Source organism: Salvelinus sp. IW2-2015, linkage group LG2, assembly GCF_002910315.2.
Source record: "Salvelinus sp. IW2-2015 linkage group LG2, ASM291031v2, whole genome shotgun sequence".
NCBI classification, from domain to species: Eukaryota; Metazoa; Chordata; class Actinopteri; order Salmoniformes; family Salmonidae; genus Salvelinus; species Salvelinus sp. IW2-2015.
The window spans coordinates 39473477-39493074 of NC_036839.1; the positions used below are offsets into that span (position 1 = coordinate 39473477).

Here is a 19598-nt window from a genome sequence, read left to right on the forward strand (position 1 = left end):
GGATGTTAATCATATGTAACTACGTGCTCCCTGAGTCACGGGATGTTTTGCAATATGTACACTACCGTGCTCCCCTGAGTCCGGGATGTTAATCATATGTACACTACCCGTGCTCCCCCTGAGTCACGGGATGTTATCTCATATGTACACTACCGTGCTCCCCCTGAGTCACGGGATGTTAATCAATATGTACACTACGTGCTCCCCTCCTGAGTCACTGGATGTTAACAATATGTCACTACCGTGCCTCCCCCTGAGCACGGGATGTTACTCAATATGTACACTACCGTGCTCCCCCTGAGTCACGGGATGTTTCTCAATATGTACACTACCGTGCTCCCTGAGTCACGGGATGTTATCAATATGTACACTACCGTGCTCCCCTGAGTCACGGATGTTAATCATATGTACACTACCGTGCTCCCCTGAGTCACTGGATGTTAATCAATATGTACACTACGTGCTCCCCTGAGTCACGGGATGTTTCAATATGTACACTACCGTGCTCCCCTGAGTCAGGGATGTTAATTCAATATGTACATATATTAGTGCTCCCCCTGAGTCACTGGATGTTTATCAATATGTACACTACCGTGCTCCCCTGAGTCACTGGATGTTTCAATATGATCTACCGTGCTCCCCTGAGTCACGGATGTTTTAATCAATATGTACACTACCGTGCTCCCCTGATCACTGGATGTTATCAATATGTACACTAAGTGCTCCCCTGAGTCACTGGGATGTATCAATATGTAACACTACCGTGCTCCCCTGAGTCACCGGATGTCTCAATATGTACACTACCGTGCTCCCTTGAGTCACTGGATGTTTCTCAATATGTACACTCGTGCTCCCCCTGAGTCACTGGATGTTTCTCAATATGTAACACTACGTGCTCCCTGAGTCACTGGAGATGTTCTCAATATGTACACTACGTGCTCCTCCAGAGAGAGAGAGAGAGAGAGAGAGAGAGAGAGAGAGAGAGAGACGAGGTGTGGCCCCTACTGAGGGAGTAGTACTGCTGGTTCACACAGAGAGAAAGAGAGAGAGACGAGGTGTGGTAGTAGGGCACTAGCCAGGGTTGTAGTGCACTAACCAGGGTACTAAGCAGGTCACTAGCCAGCAAACTAATGAGTGCACCTGCCTCTGCCAGGACAAATAGTTAAATAACCAGAGATGCACAAACCAGGATACTAGGTCACGAACTAGATTACTGACCAGTGGCAACATTACTAAACAGATCACTCAGACAGAATTAGCCAGCACAAAGCAGGCAATAGAGATCAATGAGTCTATGCATACATTCATCTGTCAGTCCTGGAATATGTGTCTTGTATACCAGACACATCTACAAACATACCATTCAATAAGGAACTAACACAGAAACATCAACAGAAAGCTGGTAAACAAATGAGCTTAGAAAGCTCCATCAGTTCCACTGATGGTGAGTATGCAGGCCATGGWAGAACTGGGACATTTTCAGCTWCCAGGAATTGTGTACAGATCCTTGTGACTTGGGGCCGTGCATTATCATGCTGAAACATGAGGTGATTGTGACAGATGAATGGAACAACAATGGACCTCAAGATCTCGTCACGGTGTCTCTGTGCATTTAAATTGCCATCGATAAAATGCAGTTGTGTTCGTTGTCTGTAGTTGATGCCTTGCCCATACCATAACCCCACCACCACCATGAGGTACTCTGTTCACAACATTGACATCAGCAAATTGCTCCCCAACATGATGCTGTACACTCTGTCTGCCATCTGCCCAGTATACTTGAAACTGGGATTCATCCGTGAAGAGCACACTTCTCCAGCATGCCAGTGGACATTGAAGGTGAGCATTTGCCCACTGAAGTTGGTTACAATGCCGAACTGCAGTCAGGTCAAGACCCCGTTGAGGATGACGAACACTCAGATGAGCTTCCCTTAAACGGTTTCTGACAGCCTGTGCAGAAATTCCTTGATTGTGCAAACCCACAGTTTCATCAGCTGTCTGAGTGGCTCCTTTCAGACAATCCCGCAGATGAAGAAGCCGGATGTGGAGATCCTGGGCTGGCATGGTTACACATGGTCTGCGGTTGTGAGGCCGGTTGGACATACTGCCAAATTCTCTAAAATTACGTTGGAGGCAGCCAATAGAAGAGAAATGAACATTAAATTCTCTGGCAACAGCTCTGGTTGACTTTCCTGCAGTCAGCATGCCAATTGCATGCTCCCTCAAAACATCTGTGGCATTGTGTTGTGTGAAAAWWYWTTTTAGAGTGGCCTTTTATTGTCCCCAGCACAAGGTGCACCTGTGTAATGATAATGTTGTTTAATCAGCTTCTTGATATGCCACACCTGTCAGGTGGATGGATTACCTTGGCAAAGTAAAAATGCTTAATAACAGGAATGTAAACAAATTTATGCACAAAATTTGAGACAAATAAGCTTTTTGTGCATATGGAACATTTCTGTGATCTTTTTTTTAAGCTCCTGAAACATGGGACTAACACTTTACATGTTGTGTTTATATCTTTGTTCAGTATATACGTGCCTTCGGAAAGTATTCAGACCCCTTGACTTTTTCCACATTTTGTTTGTTACGTTACAGCCTTATTCTAAAATGAATTAAATGAAACATTTTCCTCAGCAATCTACACACAATACCCTACAATGACAAAGCAAAAACATGTTTTTAGAAATGTTTGCAAATKTATTAAAAATAAAAAACAGAAATAACTTATTTACATAAATATTCAGACCCTTTGAGCTCAGGTGCAACCTGTTTATATTGATCATCCTTGAGATGTTTCTACAACTTGATTCCACCTGTGGTAAATTCAATTGATTGTACATTATTATTATGAAAGGCACACATCTGTCTATATAAGGTCCCACAGTTGACAATGCATGTCAGAGCAAAAACCAAGCCATGAGGTCAAGGGAATTGTCCTTAGAGCTCCGAGACAGGATTGTGTCGAGGCACAGATCTGGGGAAGGGTGCAAAAACATTTCTGCAGCATTGAAGGTCCCCAAGAACACAGYGACCTCCATAATTCTTAAATGGAGGAAGTTTGGAACCACCAAGAGTCTTCCTAGACCTGGCCTACCGGCCAAACTGAGCAATCAGGGGAGAAGGGCCTTGGTCAGGGGGGTGACCAAGAACTCGATGGTCACTCTGACAGAGCTCCAGAGTTCCTCTGTGGAGATGGGAGAACCTTCCAGAAGGACAACCATCTCTGCAGCACCACCAAACAGGCCTTTATGTAGAATGTTCACACTGAAGCCACTCCTCAGTAAAAGGCACATGACAGCCCGCTTGGAGTTTGCCAAAAGGCACCTAAAGACTGTCAGACCATGAAAAACAAGATTATCTGGTCTGATGAAACCAAGATTGAACTTGTTGACCTGAATGCCAAGCGTTGCGCCTGGAGGAAACCTGGCACCATCCCTACAGTGAGGCATGGTGGTGGCAGCAATGTTTTTCAGCGGCAGGGACTTGGAGACTAGTCAGGATCAAGGCAAAGATGAACGGAGCAAAGTACAGGGAGATCCTTGATGAAAACCTTCTTACAGAGCATCCAGGACCTCAGACTGGGGCGATTTAATTTTTTTTTAAATAAATTTGCAAAATGTATAAAAACCTGTTTTTGCTTTGTCATTATGTCATTATTGTCATTGCTTTGTCAACATGTTTAACTTCATAGCAGAAATGTGTGTAGATTGATGAGGGGRAAAAAAGATGTAATAMATTTTAGAATAAGGCTGTAATGTAACACAATGTGGAAAAAGCCAAGGGGTCTGAATACTTTCCAGAGGCACTGTATGATGATTTCCTATTTATGAACGGTAGGGTGAAGTTCCACCCAGGTTTCCTTTATCATTAATATTGAAGTTGGAACACAMAAAAAAAAAAATCGAAGGCTCTTTCTTGCCACTGTGTTCTTTTGTTCACGAGCCATGCTCGGCGCTGTGTAAATATCACACTGTAAACACAGCAGTTCAAACACATGACTTAGTGGTTTATCAGGACAATAAAGTCATTGGAGTTTTTGACCCTTGTTTCTGATCTATGACCTCAGGCATGGGTCAGACTTCTGTCTGTCTGTCTGACTCTTCCTCTCCATCTCTCTCTCCCCCTCTCTCTCCCCCTCTCTCCATGTGTGTGTGATTGTGTAGTTTCTAAAGAGCACATGTAATTATGTTCTGCAATGTCTAACTTCCATTTCCCCCTCTCTTTGTGTGGGTCCCCTCTCTCTTCTCTCTTCTCTCTCTCTCTCTCTCTCTCTCTTCTCTCTCTCCTCTCTCTCTCTCTCTCTCTCTCTCTCTCTTCTCTCTCCTCTCTCTCTCTCTCTCTCGCTATGTCTCTCCGTCTCTCTCTCTCTCTGTCTCTCTCTCTATTGTCTCTGTCTCTCTCTGTGTCCTCTGTCCTCTCTCTATGTCTCTCTCTCTCGTCTCTCTCTCGTATGTCTCTGTCTCTCTCTCTCTTGTCTCTCTCTCGTCTCTCTCTCTCTCTATGTTCTCTGTCCTCTCTCTGTTCTCTCTCTCTCTATGTGTCTGTCTCTCGCTGTGTCTGTCTCTCTCTATGTCTCTCTCTGCAGGTGCTGTACAACATGTTTAACTTCGTAGCAGAAATGCGATGGTGGAGCCGGTCGATGTATTTCTGGGCGTGGCTAGGTTCTTCGTGGTGGGCCTGGGGGTATGGGCTTTGGTGTCATCTTTGGCTTCGTAGCCTCTTCACCACACGTTTCACCTCTAACGTCAGGGAGATAGAACCCCTCTTTATCTTCATGTACAGTTACCTGGCCTACCTGGTAGCAGAGCTGTTCTCCATCTCCAGCATCATGGCGTGAGTGGACGAAGGAGCATGCACATTGGCCTACACACACACACACACACACTGTATACATGCATGAAAACACACATGCATACACTAAAACACACACACACAGCACTGATGACTCTGTGTTAGTCTGTCCACAGCATTGTGACCTGTGCCCTGACCATGAAGTACTATTGGAGGAGAATGTCTCCCAGCGGTCCTGCACCACTATCCGCCATGTGGTCAAGATGTTGGGCACCATCTCAGAAAACCCTCATCTTCTTCTTCCTGGGCGTGGTCACCATAAACAACAGAACACGAGTGGAACTGGGGCTACATCATGTTCACGCTGCTGTTGGGCCTTATGTGGAGAGGCCTGGGTACGAGCGGGAGAGGGTGTGTGTGTGTGTGTGTGTGTGTGTGTGTGTGTGTGTGTGTTCGTCTGGTGTGTGTTTTGTGTGTGTTGGTGTGTGTGTGTGTGTGTGTGTGTGTGTGTGTGTGTGTGTGTGTGTGTGTGTGTGTGTGTGTGTGTGTGTTGTGAGTTACCTTACAAAGATGAGCCAATCTGTGCAATGCCTTACTCAGGCTGATCAGTTTGAATATGGAGTGAAAGATCCTGATTCTCACCTGTAACCTTTCGCCCTTTACCTCCACTCCTCCCAGGTGTCCTGGTGCTGACCCAGATCATTAACCCTTTCCGCACCATCCCCTTCAACTTCAAGGACCAGTTTATTCTGGGTTATGGTGGCCTGCGAGGGGCAATCTCCTTTGCCCTGGTCTTCACCCTGCCAGACAGCATCGGCCGCAAGAAACTCTTTGTCACCACCACCATCTGTATGATCATGTTCACAGTCTTCATCCAGGTAGGAGACAAGTCAGCCAGAAGGCATCTAGACGCCTGGTTTAGTACTATCTACCTGATCAGAACCATTCATTTCCTGCTCAGGGAATCAGCATACGGCCCCTGATCGAGTTCATCAACGTCCGCAGAACCAACCGCAACCTGGAGACCATCAACGTAGAGATCCACTCCAGGGTAGGTCAATAAATAATGTTTGTTTGTTTTTCTTGTCATTGGCTTGTTGTTTTTTCTGTACAGTACACAGTTCAGGTCTGCAGTGTAATGCTATGTTTTGGCTCACTGTGTGTGTAGCCACCTGTAACCCCTCCCCTCTCATCCCTCAGCTCATAGAGCACACCATCGCTGGGGTAGAGGACCTCTGTGGCCAGTGGAGCCACTACTACTGGAAGGACAAGTAAGAGCTTCCTTTTCCTGTTTCATCACTTCCTGTCTTGTGACTTCCTGTCCATCTACTCCCAGGGTAGCATAGTTTAGGGCGGCAGGTCTGTTTCAAATACACGGGCCGACAAGGTGACAATAAAATATATACAGTACGAGTCACACGTTTGGACACACACTTCTTTGGTTACCACATGATTCCAAATCTGTTATTTCATAGTTTTGATGTCTTCACTATTATTCTACAATGTAGAAAATAGTAAAAATAAAGAAAAACTCTTGAATGAGTAGGTGGGTCCAAACTTTTGACTGGTGCTGTGTGTGTTCTTCTTGTTATTATGTGGCTTCCTCGTCTCCTTTCATCCATCTGCTATGTCTACTTACTTAAAAGGGACTTCCTTAGGGGCATCATTTGCCTTCACCTAACCTGTGTTTAAAGAGCAGTAAAGATGAACTGGGGGAAGTGACTTCTGCTGCTTCATATTAATCAAATGTCACCGGGTGTATATTTTGTTTCCTTGTAACATTGCATTTGATAGCTCAGTCCCTACCTGTTTCCCTAGTGACCTGATGGTGAGATTAAAGTTTTTCTGTCGATCAACTTGCGTTCTAGATTTTCCTGTCTGCGGTTTTAGTTTTTTTGTTGCCATTGTTCTGGCTGTGAAAGCGTGGGTTGACATTTTATTAGAATTCATTGTCGTGTTCCTTTGAGCTGTAACATCTCTCATGAGTGGCTTCCTCTTTTCCCCCTATGCCCCGAAGAAATGTACAGTCCTTCCACTGTAACAATACACCTCCATCCCCTCTATGACCCATATCCTCACTACACCCCTCTCTACACCAGAACGGGTTTGTCTGGAGTCTTTTTTAAGTAATCTTAGGTCAACTCTGCTAGTCAGAACTTGTCCTCATCCCATGAAGCAAAGCACAGCCCCATTCCCTCTTTTCTTTTCTTTTGTTTCCATGAACATAAGCCACTTAGCCTTTTGGAGGGCTTTGGGAGGAGCGTACATCTATCCAGGTTCTATAACTCTGTGTGAACACCAAGGCATGAGTTTAATATTGCTTCCATGGGTATTATGAAATGCTTCTGTCTGTGAGTGTCTGTGATAATGTTTAGTATCTGCCCTCTTTGTCAGGTTTCTGAAGTTTAATAACCGTCTCTCCAACCCCTATGTCAGGTTTCTGAAGTTTAATAACCGTCTCTCCAACCCCTATGTCAGGTTTCTGAAGTTTAATAACCGGATCCTGCGTAAGATCCTGATCAGGGATAACCGGGCAGAGTCTAGCATTGTGGCTCTTTACAAGAAGCTGGAGCTGCAGAACGCAATGGAGATATTGGACACAGTGTCTGGCGACATCAACGCTGGTTCCTCCATTGTCCCTCTACAGTACGTTTATCCTCTCTCTCCCTCTAGCTCTTGCTCGCTCTCTCTCTCTCTTTTGCTCTCTCTCTCTTGCTCTCTATCTCGCTTGCTCTCCCTCTCTCTCTCTCTCGCGTGCTCTCTCTCTCGCTTGTTCTCCCTCTCTCTCTCGATTGCTCTCTCTCTCTCACTCTCTTGCTCTCTCTTTTGGTAATAGGTAATACCTAAGCATTCTGTAATTTCTTTTTTTTTTTAGGGGATAGATCCGCTTTAATTTTGCAGATAGATTGTGGCTTCCATCAGTTTAATTGTCTGCATCATTTCCAATTCCCCAAATATTTTTTGATGTAAATATTTATACGGTATATCAAATATATACAGGGCATTCGGAAAGTATTCAGACCCCTTGACTTTTTCCACATTTTGTTACGTTACAGCCTTATTCTAAAATGAATTAAATGACATTTTTAAATTGTTTCCCCCCCCCCATCAATCTACACACAACACCCCATAATGACAAAGCAAAAAACACTTTTGAGAAATGTTTGCACAAAAAATTACGAAATATCATATTTACATAAGATTTCAGACCCTTTACTCAGTAAAGGCCTCGAGTCTTTTTGGGTATGACACTACAAGCTTAGCACACCTGTATTTGGGGAGTTTCTCCCATTCTTCTCTGCAGATCCTCTCAACCTCTATCAGGTTGGATGTGGAGCGTTGTGCACAGAGATGTTCGATCGGGTTCAAGTCCGGGCTCTGGCTGGGCCACTCAAGGACATTCAGAGACTTGTCCTGAAGCCACTCCTGCATTGTCGTGGCTGTGTGCTTAGGGTCGTTGTCCTGTTGGAAGGTGAACCTTCGCTCCCAGTTGAGGTCCTGAGCGCTCTGGAGCAGGTTTTCATCAAGGATCACTCACAAAACATCCCCACAGCATGATGCTGGTCTGGAGGTTTCCTCCAGACGTGACGCTTGGCATTCAGGCCAACGAGTTCAATCTTGGTTTCATCAGACCAGAGAATCTTGCTTCTCATGGTCTGAGAGTCCTTTAGGTGGATTTTGGCAAACTTCTCCACCGATTGCTCAGTTTTGCTGTGTGTGAATACTTTCCAAATGCACTGCATATACATTTTATGGACACAGTATATTTTATATTAGTTATCTTGTTATTTTTAACACCACCCTTGTGCTCCCCTCAACCCCTCCCATTTATCTCTGAAAACCATCCAGTTTGTATTTCTATTTGCCATCTGTTTTTCAACTGTGCTGTGATGTTTCACAACAGTTCTGAACCTTTCTTGTCACATAGTTTCTACAGGTTGTAAATTAAAGATGAACATTTTTACTAAGAGTATTATTGTATTATTGATCGATTGACTATGGCTTTTCAAACCCCCCCAGCAGTGCTATTTCCACAGTTAGCTCCAGATAAATGTTCCAATTCTTCAGCCATTCCTGAACCTGCGACCAAAAATAAGCTACATATGGACAGTACCAAAACAAGTGATCTAATGATTCTGTCTCTTCGCAGCAAAATCTGCAGAACTGGCATGGTTGTATTTGTGTATCGGTTCATAGACCATGTGCCATGGAATCTGTACATCAATAATCTCTTTTGGGAGATTATTATTTTGCCGTCTATATGTCACAGTTGTACATTTGTTGGTCCTTAAATAAAACTGGTATACTTTTTTATTTATCAGCAATTTCGGTCTTTAATGCAAGGCCAACAAACAAGTTCCTTACTTTCTCCCCCTTCGACTTGCCTCCTCCAATTTTGTGGTAATGCTGCAATTAGTTGGTTGTAATTTTGGGTAGAGCAGACACTTCCATATATTTTTGTTAGCTGCATGTGTGAYATAACTCCACCATTCCTATTTCTGATATCATTTACAAAGATGATATTGTTTTTAAACATTCTGTTATTTCTGTGTTTGTTCCTCTAGCGAGGAGAAGAAGGGCTCTGGTAAACCCAAGAGGAAGTTTGTGGCTGCGGACCTGATGAACATGCATGACATTCTGTCCAAGAACATGTACAAGATCAGACAACGGGTGAGTAGATTCCTTAACAAGGTTTACCTTACGCAGAGCCCTGTTTGTTACATGAAAGTTTGTGCTTCCATACCTGTGAGTGCGTTTTTGCATAATGCCTGTGGTCGCAGTACATTTCCATAAGTGACCTCACCTTTTGAAAACGAGCCACAGGGAGTGTGCTTGTGTTGGGATTCTCTCTGTGACCTTATCTTATTATCTGCCCACTCCTTCACAGCCCCCCACAACACAAACGCAAACACAAACACAAACACACCTGTTACTGTCACAGATCTCATTGTATCATTGGTTTCGACATTCATCATGTGATGTGTTGACTTTCTATTGGAACCGTTCGACTTCCACTCTCCTAAGCCCTAAAACAGGTCTGACAGCTCTTTGTTCCACCATGCGGCCATCATTTCATTTATTTTCTTTTTTCAATTGACCTTTATTTAATAACTACGGAAGTCTGTTAAGAACAAGTTCTTATTTTCAATGATGGCCTAAGAACAGTGGTTAACTGCCTTGTTCAGAGGCAGAACAACAGATGTTTTACCTTGTCAGCTCGGGGATTTGATCTCGAAACCTTCCGGTTACTAGTCCAACGCTCTTACCACTAAGCTACCTGCTGGTTACTAGTCCAACGCTCTAACAGCTAGGCTACCTGCTGGTTACTGGCCCAACGCTCTAACCACTAGGCTACCTGCTGGTTACTAGTCCAACGCTCTTACCACTAGGCTACCTGCTGGTTACTAGTCCAACGCTCTTACCACTAGCTACTGCTGGTTACTAGTCCAACGCTCTAACCACTAGGCTACTGCTGGTTACTAGTCCAACGCTCTTACCACTAGGCTACCTGCTGGTTACTAGTCCAACGCTCTAACCACTAGGCTACCTGCTGGTTACTATCCAACGCTCTTACCACTAGGCTACTGCTGGTTACTGGCCCAACGCTCTAACACTAGGCTACCTGCTGGTTACTAGTCCAACGCTCTAACCACTAGGCTACCTGCTGGTTATGCCCAACGCTCTAACCACTAGGCTACCTGCTGGTTACTAGTCCAAGCTCTTACACTAGGCTACCTGCTGGTTACTAGTCCAACGCTCTTACCACTAGGCTACCTGCTGGTTACTAGTCCAACGCTCTAACCACTAGGCTACCTGCTGGTTACTAGTCACGCTCTTACCACTAGGCTACCTGCTGGTTACTAGTCCAACGCTCTAACCACTAGGCTACCTGCTGTGTTACTAGTCCAACGCTCTTACCACTAGGCTACCTGCTGGTTACTAGTCCAACGCTCTAACCACTAGGCTACCTGCTGTATAGTCCACGCTCTAACCACTAGGCTACCTGCTGGTTACTAGTCCAACGCTCTTACCACTAGGCTACCTGCTGGTTACTAGTCCAACGCTCTACCACTAGGCTACCTGCTGGTTACTAGTCCAACGCTCTTACCACTAGGCTACCTGCTGGTTACTAGTCCAACGCTCTACACTAGGCTACCTGCTGGTTACTAGTCTAACGCTCTTACCTAGGCTACCTGCTAGTTACTAGTCCAACGCTCTAACCACTAGGCTACCTGCTGGTTACTAGTCCAACGTCTAACCACTAGGCTACCTGCTGGTTACTAGTCCAACGCTCTTACCACTAGGCTACCTGCTGGTTACTAGTCCAACGCTCTACCACTAGGCTACCTGCTGGTTACTAGTCCAACGCTCTAACCACTAGGCTACTGCTGGTTACTAGTCCAACGCTCTAACCACTAGGCTACCTGCTGGTTACTAGTCCAACGCTCTTACCACTGAGCTACCTGCTGGTTACTAGTCCAACGCTCTAACCACTAGGCTACCTGCTGGTTACTAGTCCAACGCTCTAACCACTAGGCTACCTGCTGGTTACTAAGTCCAACGCTCTTACCACTAGGCTACCTGCTGGTTACTAGTCCAACGCTCTAACCACTAGGCTACCTGCTGGTTACTAGTCCAACGCTCTAACCACTAGGCTAGCTGCTGGTTACTAGTCCAACGCTCTAACCACTAGGCTACCTGCTGGTTACTAGTCCAACGCTCTAACCACTAGGCTACCTGCTGGTTAATGGCCAACGCTCTAACCACTAGGCTACCTGCTGGTTACTAGTCCAACGCTCTAACACTAGGCTACCTGCTGGTTACTAGTCCAACGCTCTTACCAACTAGTACCTGCTGGTTACTAGTCCAACGCTCTTAACCACTAGGCTACCTGCTGGTTACTAGTCCAACGCTCTAACCACTAGGCTACCTGCTGGTTAACTAGTCCCAACGCTGCTTACCACTAGGCTACCTGCTGGTTACTAGTCCAACGCTCTAACACTAGGCTACCTGCTGGTTACTAGTCCAACGCTCTAACCACTAGGCTACCTGCTGGTACTAGTCCAACGCTCTTACCACTAGGCTACCTGCTGGTTACTAGTCCAACGCTCTAACCACTAGGCTACCTGCTGGTTACTAGTCCAACGCTCTTACCACTAGGCTACCGCTGGTTACTAGTCCAACGCTCTAACCACTAGGCTACCTGCTGGTTACTAGTCAACGCTCTTACCACTAGGCTACCTGCTAGTTACTAGTCCAACGCTCTAACCACTAGGCTACCTGCTGGTTACTAGTCCAACGCTCTAACCACTAGGCTACTGCTGGTTACTAGTCCAACGCTCTTACCACTAGGCTACCTGCTGGTTACTAGTCCCAAACGCTCTACACCACTAGGCTACCTGCTGGTTACTAGTCCAATGCTCTAACCACTAGGCTACCTGCTGGTTACTAGTCCAACGCTCTAACCACTAGGCTACCTGCTGGTTACTAGTCCAACGCTCTACCACTAGGCTACCTGCTGGTTACTAGTCCAACGCTCTAACCACATAGGCTACCTGCTGGTTACTAGTCCAACGCTCTAACCACTAGGCTACCTGCTGGTTACTAGTCCAACGCTCTTACCACTAGGCTACCTGCTGGTTACTAGTCCAACGCTCTAACCACTAGGCTACCTGCTGGTTACTAGTCCAACACTCTACCACTAGGTGCTACCTGCTGGTTACTAGTCCAACGCTCTACCACTAGGCTACTCTGCGGGTTACTAGTCCAACGCTCTAACCACTAGGCTACCTGCTGGTTACTAGTCCAACGCTCTAACCACTAGGCTACCTGCTGGTTACTAGTCCAACGCTCATTACCACTAGGCTACCTGCTGGTTACTAGTCCAACGCTTCTACACACTAGGCTAGCTGCTGGTTACTAGTCCAACGCTCTAACCACTAGCTACTGCTGGTTACTAGTCCAACGCTCTAACCACTAGCTACCTGCTGGTTACTAGTCCAACGCTCTAACCACTAGGCTACCTGCTGGTTACTAGTCCAACGCTCTACCACTAGGCTACCTGCTGGTCTACTAGTCCAACCACTCTAACCACTAGGCTACCTGCTGGTTACTAGTCCAACACTCTAACACTAGGCTACCTGCTGGTTACTAGTCCAACGCTCTAACCACTAGGCTACCTGCTGGTTACTAGTCCAACGCTCTTACCACTAGGCTACCTGCTGGTTACTAGTCCAACGCTCTTACCACTAGGCTACCTGCTGGTTACTAGTCCAACCTCTTACCACTAGGCTACCTGCTGGTTACTAGTCCAACGCTCTTACCACTAGGCTACCTGCTGGTTACTAGTCCAACGCTCTTACCACTAGGCTACCTGCTGGTTTACTAGTCCAACGCTTTACCACTAGGCTACCTGCTGGTTACTAGTCCAACGCTCTTACCACTAGGCTACCTGCTGGTTACTAGTCCAACGCTTTTACCACTAGGCTACCTGCTGGTTACTAGTCCAACGCTCTTACCACTAGGCTACCTGCTGGTTACTAGTCAACGCTCTTACCACTAGGCTACCTGCTGGTTACTAGTCCAACGCTCTTACCACTAGGCTACCTGCTGGTTACTAGTCCAACGCTCTTACCACTAGGCTACCTGCTGGTTACTAGTCCAACACTTTACCACTAGGCTACCTGCCGCCCGGTTAGAGTGTCTGTTGATCACCAAACCCGTGTACTAGATCTACCCATTACACAAATACCTAGGGATGCTTATACCTATCCAATCCTCTCAGATCTACAGAAGGAAGTAATTGGATTAGGGCATTGGGTGCTCTCTGTAGTGATGAGTGTTTTCCAGGAGAGAGGGAGGTACGGCAGCTCGTTAGACACAAACAGAGCCAGGTATCGTTCAGATAAGCATCATGGTTCAGACAGGTCAGGGTGTGGCCAGCTACGTTTGGGTGACTGCCCAGAGCCACAGGCACAGAAAGAAGGGGTATTGTGGTAAAAATAAAGCTGGGGTGTTGTAAAATCCACTCTCGTTGTGTAATCAGGAGTGTAGGCAAAAGCACTCTCTCTGTAAGGACTGCTGTGTCATTGTGTTATTAAGAGAATACAGCTGCAATTAGGTGTGTCGTTAGTGGGTTTGTCATTGTGTGTGTGTCATTAGTGTGTGTGTGTCATTAGTGTGTGTCATTCGTGTGTGTGTGTCATTAGTGTGTGTGTGTCATTAGTGTGTGTGTGGGTGTGTCATTAGGTGTGTGTGTGTCATTAGTGTGTGTGTGTGTGTGTGTCATTAGTGTGTGCCATTAGTGTGTGGTGTCATTAGTGTGTGTGTGTGTGTGTCATTAGTGTGTGTGTGTGTCATTAGTGTGTGTGTGTGTGTGTGTCATTAGTGTGTGTGTCATTAGTGTGTGTGTGTGTGTGTCATTAGTGTGTGGTGTGTGTGTGTGTCATTAGTGTGTGTGTGTGTGTGTGTGTGTGTGTGTGGTGTGGTGTGTGTGTGTGTGTGTGTGTGTGTGTGTGTGTGTGTGTGTGTGTGTGTGTGTGTGTGGTTGTGTGTGTGTGTGTGTGTCATTAGTGATTGTGTGTGCGTCATTAGTCTGTGTGTGTGTGTCATTAGTGTGTGTGTGTGTGTGTCATTTGTGTGTGTGTGTGTCATTAGTGTGTGTGTGTGTGTCATGTGATTGTGTGTGTGTGTGTGTGTCATTAGTGTGTGTGTGTGTGTGTGTGTGTGTCATTAGTCTGTGTGTGTGTCTTAGTGTGTGTGTGTGTGTCATTAGTGATTGTGTGTGCGTCATTAGTCTGTGTGTGTGTGTGTCATTAGTGAGTGTGTGTGTGTGTGTGTATGTGTGTGTGTCATTTGTGTGTGTGTGTCATTAGTGTGTGTGTGTGTCATTAGTGATTGTGTGTGGTGTTGTGTGTGTGTGTGGTGTGTGTGTGTGTGTGTGTGTGTCATTAGTGTGTGTGCCATTAGTGTTTGTGTGTCATTCGTGTGTGTGTGTCATTAGTGTGTGTGTGTGCATTAGTGATTTGGTGTGTGTGTGTGTGTGTGTGTGTCATTAGTGTGTGTGTGTGTCATTAGTGTGCATTAGTGTGTGTGCCGTTAGTGTTTGTGTGTCATTAGTGTGTGTGCATTAGTGTGTGATATGTCATTATGTGTGTCATTAGTGTGTGTGTCATTAGTGTGTGTGTGTGTGTGTGTGTGTGTGTGTGTGTGTGTGTGTGTGTGTGTGTGTGTGTGTGTGTGTGTGTGTGTGTCATTAGTGTGTCATTAGTGTGTCATTAGTGTGTGTGTGTCATTAGGTGTGTGTGTCATTAGTGTGTGTGTGTGTGTGTGTGTGTGTGTGTCATTAGTGTGTGTGTGTGTGTGTGTGTGTGTCATTAGGTGTGTGTGTGTCATTAGTGTGTGTGTGTGTGTGTGTGTGTGTGTGTGTGTGTGTGTGTGTGTGGTGTGTGTGTGTGTGTGTGTGTGTGTGTGTGTGTGTGTGTGTGTTGTGTGTGTCATTAGTGTGTGTGTGTCATTAATGCGTGTGCCATTAGTGTGTGTGTCATTAGTGTGTGTGTGTAGTTATGTGTGTGTGTCATTAGTGTGTGTGTGTTCATTAGTGTGTGTATGTGTGTGTCATTAGTTTGTGTGTCATTAGTGTGTGTGCAGTTAGTGTGTGTGTCTGTTGGTCATAGTGTGTTTGTGCATTAGTGTGTACCATTAGTGTGTGTTGTCGTTAGTGTGTTTGTCATTAGTGTGTGTGTCATTAGTGTGTGTCATTAGTGTGTGTGTCATTAGTGTGTGTGTCATTAGTGTGTGTACCATTAGTCTGTGTGTCATTAATGTGTGTGTCATTAGTGTGTGTGTCGTTGGTGTGTTTGTCATTAGTGTGTGTGTCGTTAGTGTGTTTGTCATTAGTGTGTGTACCATTAGTGTGTGTGTCATTTGTGTTTTTGTCATTAGTGTGTGTGTCGTTAGTGTGTGTGTCATTAGCGTGTGTGTAGTTAGTGTGTTTGTCATTAGTGTGTGTGTCATTAGGAGATTAAAGCAGAGTGGTACAGATAGAGCTACTGTATGTAGAAACCCCATGTTAGATTGGGCGTGTTTCCTGCAATATGTTGGCCTCTGCTGCACGATGGCGTTGTATCCGATTTTCTATGCAGTGTGTGTTTTATGTAATGTGTTGTGTGTTATAGTGCGTGTTATCAGACGGTGGGTGTGTCTTATGTATTGTATGTTTCTCTGTGTGTTTTTCCAGACCACGGCGTACACCACCAAGCACTCCCTGCCCAACGACAGCCGGACAAAAGAGATCCTGATCCGACGGCACACCAGCATCCGACGCAGCCTCCGACCCGGCAGCTTAAACGGACCGGTGCGGAACACACGGACTTACAGTACCAGTCAAAAGTTTGGACGCACCTACTCATTCAAGGCTTTTTCTTTATTTGTACTATTTTCTACATTGTATAATAATAGTGAAGACATCACAACGATGTAATAACACAAATGGAATCACGTAGTAACCATAAAAGTGTTAAACAAATAAAAATATATTTGAGATTTGAGATTCTTCAAAATAGCCACCCTTTGCTTTGCACACTCTTGGCATTCTCTCAACCAGCTTCAGCTGGAATGCTTTTCCAACAGTCTTGAAGGAGTTCCCACATATTCTGAGCACTTTTTGGATGCTTTTCCTTCACTCTGCGGTCCAACTCATCCCAAACCATCTCAATTGGGTTGAAGTCAGGTGATTGTGGAGGCCAGGTCATCTGATGCATTACTCCATTACTCTCCTTCTTGGTCAAATAGCCCTTATACAGCCTGGAGGTGTGTTGGGTCATTGTCCTGTTCTTCTTCTTCTTATTGGTGTCCTTTAGTAGTGGTTTCTTTGCAGCAATTCGACCATGAAGGCCTGATTCACGCAGTCTCCTCTGAACAGTTGATGTTGAGATGTGCTCCAGAGTTACCTCTGCAGCAGAGGTAACTCTGGGTCTTTCTTTCCTGTGGCGCTCCTCATGAGAGCCAGTTTCATCATATCACTTGATGGTTTTTGCGACTGAACTTGAAGAAACGTTCAAAGTTCTTGAAATTCTCCGGGTTGACTGACCATGTCTTAAAGTAATGATGGACTGTCATTTCTCTTTGCTTATTTGAGCTTTTCTTGCCATAATATGGAGTTGGTCTTTTACCAAATAGGGCCATCTTCTGTATACCACCCCTACCTTGTCACAACACAACTGATTGGCTCAAATGCATTAAGAATTATAGAAATTGCACAAATAAACTTTTAACTAGGCACATCTGTTAATTGAAATGCATTCCAGGTGACTACCTCATGAAGCTGGTTGAGAGAATGCCAAGCGTGTGCAAAGCTGTCATCAAGGCAAAGGGTGGCTACTTGAAGAATCTCAAATATAAAATATATTTTGATTTGTTTAACACTTTTTTTCATACAACAGGATTCCATATGTGTTATTTCATAGTTTTGAAGTCTTCACTATTCTACAATGTAGAAAATAGTAAAAATAAAGAATAACCGTTGAATGAGTGGGTGTGTCCACATGTTTGACTGTTACTCTACATTAGGAACATATATTAACCTAAATCATTTACTAGTAATGTTAGAATAGATAGTAATCTAAATATTTTAGTAGTAATTTTAGAATAGATATTAATCTAAATATTTTAGTATTAATGTTAGAATAGATATTAATCTAAATATTTTAGTATTAATGTTAGAATAGATATTAATCAAAATATTTTAGTATTAATGTTAGAATAGATATTCATCTAAATATTTTAGTATTAATGTTAGAATAGATATTCATCTAAATATTTTTGTATTAATGTTAGTAATGCAGGTCTAGTCTGTGTACAGCATTTCATGATTTGATAAAAAAAAAATGTTACAGGAAAACCCTTTGTTGTGATCAAAGTGTACAACCGCTTATCTCTCTCTTTATTCCCCGCTCACCTCCTCCCTTTTCTCTTTCTCTCAGAATGAGGCCAAATCCCAGAAGTACTTTTCTCTCCCTCCAGGGAAGAGTCTGGACTCAAAGTTCCCTCCTCAGAGACTGAGGCATACAGGTGATGCTCAAAATAAAGTGTGTGTGTGTCACTCTATAATCTCTACAATATTTAGGCTCTTTGCACTTCAATGCTTGTATCCTAAACTAAATTGACAATGTCTCTTTCTTTCACTCAGGTAATGATGATGATGAGACCATGTCGGAGGTGGATTACCCATCAGCCCGCTCCAGGTTTAACCAGCCCAGTCGCTCCTCATCCCGAGCAATGCTGCCCCTACGCAGGCTGAACACACTGACAGAGGTGCCCTCTAGCTCTGTAGTGGACCTGGTGGATGAGAGGAGTGGAGGAAGAGGTGCCTGGGGGCGTGGCATGTCCCGACTAAACTACTCCTCCAGTGACTCCCGGATACCCGTCCCTCGCCACGACCCCTCCAACGGCCCTGATAATGGCTCCTCAGGTGACCATGGCAGCGGTGACCACAGGCCAGAGGGGGAGCAGCAGCCCTTGTCCCCGACCCCAGCCTGGGCTGCAGAGCCTGGTGACCGTGACGACAGCGGAACGCAGAAACCCCTGCTCAGGCCACAGTGGAAGACTCGGAAACCCTAGAACCCCTGAGGACTAATCAGCTGTCAGGAAAGTAGCAGGAGGGCTGCTATAGGCTGTCTTGGGTTCTAATCTACAACGACTCCAGAATCTCAGAACTGTGAAGTGTCAAATACCACAAGATTAAAATGCCCTACAAGCCAAGGGGAATGGATAATTGGATTGTCTACAGTGATTCTCAACTGGGAGTTTTTTAATGGGTCAGTGTAATTTTTTTTTTTAAATACCCTAGTCTGAACTTAAACAACTAAAACCAGGTAGAAAGTGTGTAGAATTGATAATGAACCTATATTTTTAGTATAATTTAACCTCTGAACTATTTTTCTTTAAAACAGTGTTCCATATTGAGTTACTAGYAGATTTGGTTGCTTTTGAGATCTTAAACCAGTGAGCATAACATTCTTCATCAAGAATATGTGCAAAATGTAATTATTGACAATGAAAAAAGTGGGACTGTTGTTCCCTTGTCATATAATTTTTACATTTACTATCAATATAGTATTAAAAATAGTTTTCCAGATTGCATTTTTCCCCCCAAAATTGTTGTGATGCCAATATTGGATCGTGACTGAGACAACCTGGTTCAATTTGGGTCCCGAGGCAAAAGCAGTTAAGAACCACTGGTCTACAACCAACCACTCTCTGAAGAACAAAGACTCTTACAACACATCACTCTAAATAAGATATCAAGTAAAACAATTCAAAAAGACTCATCTTCACTATTAGACTCACAGAGATCCTATTAAATTAATAGAGATTCTATTTGTCATTCTACATTATGTTTATGTGTACACATGCTTGTACTATACCAGGAAGACATTTGATTTACTTTCACCCCTGGTTTTACCTGCAAGATTTCAATGACATTCTTTAGTAGATTTTAATACATTGGTATATCTCTATGCAAGTGAAGACACTTTCAGGAAAGACACTTCTTATCTTCTAGCTTTTCTGTTTTTTTGTTTCTCCTTGTGTCTGATATTCAGACCAGTAATATCTTAACAGGGTCTTCATGAACACTGCTCTGACTATCTGTGTTACTTTAGTTAAGTAATAAAATCTTGATGTATAATGTTGAAATGACACCTTATTTCTTGAGAAAATAGTCGTTCAAGTTGCTGTATCGCAGAGATGGATCAGTGTTTAAAGTCTGACGCTAAGCTCATGAAAAACTCTGAAAACACTAC

The 19598-nt window shown here is 44.5% G+C and overlaps 1 protein-coding gene across 1 annotated transcript in view; it reads left to right on the forward strand.

Annotated features, from left to right (window-relative positions):
- slc9a2 (solute carrier family 9 member 2) overlaps window positions 1-19491 on the forward strand; it is a 36156-nt gene extending 16665 nt beyond the window's left edge. Inside the window, 16 exon segments of the mRNA XM_024010456.2 lie at window positions 4589-4625; window positions 4628-4678; window positions 4681-4719; window positions 4722-4836; window positions 4971-5002; window positions 5005-5078; window positions 5080-5121; window positions 5123-5189; window positions 5473-5672; window positions 5756-5845; window positions 5995-6065; window positions 7273-7440; window positions 9360-9465; window positions 16034-16150; window positions 17778-17865; window positions 17984-19491. Of these exon segments, the coding sequence (XP_023866224.1) occupies window positions 4589-4625; window positions 4628-4678; window positions 4681-4719; window positions 4722-4836; window positions 4971-5002; window positions 5005-5078; window positions 5080-5121; window positions 5123-5189; window positions 5473-5672; window positions 5756-5845; window positions 5995-6065; window positions 7273-7440; window positions 9360-9465; window positions 16034-16150; window positions 17778-17865; window positions 17984-18414 (1728 nt within the window). The 3' untranslated portion in view covers window positions 18415-19491.
- The last annotated feature ends 107 nt before the right edge of the window (window positions 19492-19598 follow it).